This window comes from Hylobates moloch, unplaced genomic scaffold, assembly GCF_009828535.3.
Source record: "Hylobates moloch isolate HMO894 unplaced genomic scaffold, HMol_V3 SCAFFOLD_16, whole genome shotgun sequence".
Taxonomy (NCBI): Eukaryota; Metazoa; Chordata; class Mammalia; order Primates; family Hylobatidae; genus Hylobates; species Hylobates moloch.
The window spans coordinates 11,040,922-11,044,350 of record NW_026652291.1 but is presented as its reverse complement, the minus strand read 5'-3'; the positions used below and the strand labels follow the sequence as shown (position 1 = coordinate 11,044,350).

Here is a 3,429-nt window from a genome sequence, read left to right as displayed (position 1 = left end):
GTCCTAGTGGCCTGGGTATTAAAGGGTGAGTAGGAGTTTGTTAGGCTGGAGGCGGGAATTCCCATTAGAGGAGATGGCAGAAGCACTGGAGGGGGCTGGTGGAGGACTGCAGCAGGAGCTCTCTACTGCATGCCCACATGCCAGGCACGATGGCCATGCAACCTCACGTGATCCTCAGAGGTAGGTAGGTAGATAGAGGGTATTAGTCTCCAGCTTAGCTGCTGGAGGTAGACGTTATGATCCTCTCTCAAGAAATGAAGCGGCTAAGGCTCAGAAAGGTTTAGTGATATGCCCAGGTCACCTGGCCACTCGGTGGCTTTCCTGGCATTGTCACGTCCCCAGTGTCATATGTTGCGCACCTGAGACCGTAGCTAAGGGTTTCTGTGTCTTTCCGTACCCACCCCTCAGGCTGGGGCAGGGGAAATGATGTCGGCAAAGGGCTCGGCCGGGTTTCCCAGCCTTTTTCCCACGTCTGTGTCCCTGTGCGGGGTCTCAACCTTCTCCCTCACCCCCACCCTCTCGAAAAGGGGCTGCGCTCTCTGGGCACCCAGGCTCAGCTCTCACCACCGTCCACTAGCCCTGCCCTTCCCCCCTCCCCCCACAGGCAGCCTTCTCCACAAGCCTCTGGGGACTCTTCCCTTCCTGCCCCAAACCAGAAGATGGGGCACTTGCTGCATGTGGCTAACCCTGAGGCCACGAGAAGGCCACTTCACCCTCTGAGCCTCAGTTTCCACGTCTGTTATAGGGACGCCCACTCTGGCTGCTCTGAGAGCACCTGTGACCAGAACACAAAGGACACCATGAGCTGCAACCTGCTAAACACGCCAGGGAAATGATAAGTAGTGCCAATCGAGGCTCCTCAGTGCCAAGCCAGCCAGTATCCTCTCCTCTCCAAACACCGAAAGCCCTGGGAATTCCCTGCAGGAGAGGAAGGAATCAGATGCCTGAAATGAGCTTGCCACAAGCCGGGAACCTGCGCGCGGCCCTGCGAGCACCTGATGCCCTCTAGTGGCCACAGGCGGCCCTGCAGGGCCACATTTTCTGGGGAGGGCGCAGAGACTCCACTCACTCTTCAATTGAACTTGCTAACAGATTTAAACCTCAGGATCTGCCTTTGACAACAAGATAGGGAGGGGACAGGGGAGGGAGGGTGCCAGGATGTTCTTTTTGTGCCTGAAATGGACAAAGCTGGCGGCAAGTTCTAGCTGCTACTCTAGACTTCGTCCTTCTAATGCTGCCCGTGGGGCTGGACTGGCCCTGTCCCTGTTTGCCCATCCACCTGGATTCCTGGCTGAGCCCAGAGCTCCCTCGTGGACACTCTGGGGCGGATAATTGGCCAAGGACTCACAGAGGTGAGACCAACTTTGTTAAAGCACTGAACTAGCTTCCTTGGCGCCCCAAAGGGAGTGGCAGGACCTTCACTTCAGAAATAAGAACACAGAGAGGGTTTGTGGCTTTCCCAAAGATACCTCATTCTAGGATTTGAACCCCAGTCTCTCACTCCAGACCCCAGGTACCTGCTGTGACTCATACCTTCCCCAAATTATCCACCAACAGCCAGTCAACCTGGGGCAGGGCTGTGGGGGAGAAACATTTGTTTATTAAATCACAGAGTCCCTCTGCCCACCGGAGGGGAGAGGAGAATGCCACCAAGTGGGTGGGGGTGGGGCATTGAATCCCAGCATTTGAATGGGCAGGGAGGAAATGGGGCGCTGGACTTCTAGAACTTGCAGTTTTGCTCATTCGGGCAGTCTAGGGAGATGGTGACGGAGAGAGACTAAACTGAAATGTGCCTGTGACTTCTATCTCAGGAAGATGGAACATGTTCAACCCCAAGCCGTGTTCCGGGTCTGCGGCAAGCAGGAATTCTCCTTTATTTTCCAACAGGGTTAACAATCTTTCCCAGGAAGAGCACGGAAGGTATTTTCTCACTGTAAATCAGCAGCAGATAGGGTTTGTCTATCTTGACGACGAGTGGTGTCTGCATGGGCAGAGTTTGTGCTCCGGTGCCAGCGGCCCCCTCCGTACCCCTCTCATCCATCTTCAGCTCAGCCTTGTGCACAGCCTACGGAAGCCAAGAGCAAAGTCAGGGCCTGCCAAGCTGCTCGGCGACCATAGTGGGCCGGAGGCCCAGAGAGGATCAGAGAGGGAGGATCAGAGAGGCATCCAGCACAGCAGTAACTTGGTTTACTCCAGGGTTCCTGGCTCTTTTGCCATTAATGCTGGAGAATATTCGACAAGCAGATGCCGCGTGAAGGAAAAGATGGTGCAGGGGGAGCATCAGTTACGGGAGTTGGTGGGAGGAGAGATGGAGTGGGGTTTGCTTCTCCTTCTCATGGGTTACAGGGAAGGATCAACCATAGCCGTGGCAGAAAAGGTCTCCTGGGCTGTAGCTGGGTGAAAGTGAGGTGGTGGTACCCCCACCCTGAAGCCTCCAGCACCTCCTTTCATCCACCTGGTGGATGGTTAAGAGGGAGAAGGATTCTGGATTAGCTCTTTGAGATGACTTGCATCCCAAATCCACTCCAAAGGCATCAACGTCTGTAAACAGGCGATCAGTACTGGGAAACTAGTGGGCATGTGTGAAATCCTGGCACATTTCTTTCTAGCCTACAAAATTCTCACAATTTTACTTGCAGAAAACAGGACAGTATCCTGTGTTAGAACCACAGCTATCAGCAAACGTAACTACAGAAAGAAACGAGCCATTAAACTCAACAAGACCTTCAGAGCTGGTGTTGAATGTTTGTGGGAAGTCTGTGGCAGGAAAGTTCAAAAGTGAGAGAATTCTAGTAACTGTGTTTCTTATGTCAACATGAAAAATACAGTGGAATCTGTGCCATCTGATTCAGAGCAGCGGGCTCAGCTTGGCAAGCTGGATCCTTCCCAGAATGGCTTGAACCTCCCACTTTATCTCCACTAAGCACCCAATCCCCACCACCCACTACTCCATGATATCCAAAAACCCCCAGCCTTGGCCACCCTGCTGCACCCATCCCCGCACCCATCTCTGCTTGTTGAAATCTTTCCCCTCCTTCAATGCTTTTTTAACCCCAAAGTAGGGTTGCCAGGTGAAATATAGGACACCCAGTGAAATTTGAATTCAAGATAAACAATGAATATGTTTTAGTGTAAGTGTGTCCTGTGAAATATTCGGAACATACTGGCATTAAAAAATTTATTCATCATTTATCTAAAATTCAAATTTAATTGGCTATCCTGTATGAAATCTGCTAAATCCGGTGACTCCACCTATATGGTGCTCTCTTCTTGCCCCAGACAGTCAGGTGCTCACATTTGCCAGAGGCCACAGGCCCCTTTGCATGGTCATCTCTTCCTGTGCAGCACATGCTTACGCCAACTCATACGAAACATGTGGCCTTGGGCGCGGTGGCTCATGCCTGTAATCCCAGCACTTTGGGAGGCTAA

General features: G+C 52.5%; 1 protein-coding gene across 3 annotated transcripts in view; it reads right to left on the bottom strand.

Moving 5' to 3' along the window:
* Nucleotides 1–1,849: 1,849 nt before the first annotated feature.
* Nucleotides 1,850–3,429, bottom strand: part of SERPINA12 (serpin family A member 12) — a 31,185-nt gene continuing 29,605 nt past the window's right edge. For all 3 annotated transcript variants that reach the window (XM_032179780.2, XM_058429765.1, XM_032179781.2), the window contains one exon: nucleotides 1,850–2,065. In XM_032179780.2, coding sequence (XP_032035671.1) covers nucleotides 1,874–2,065 — 192 coding nt within the window. In that variant the 3' untranslated portion in view covers nucleotides 1,850–1,873. The remainder of the gene's footprint in view (nucleotides 2,066–3,429) is intronic.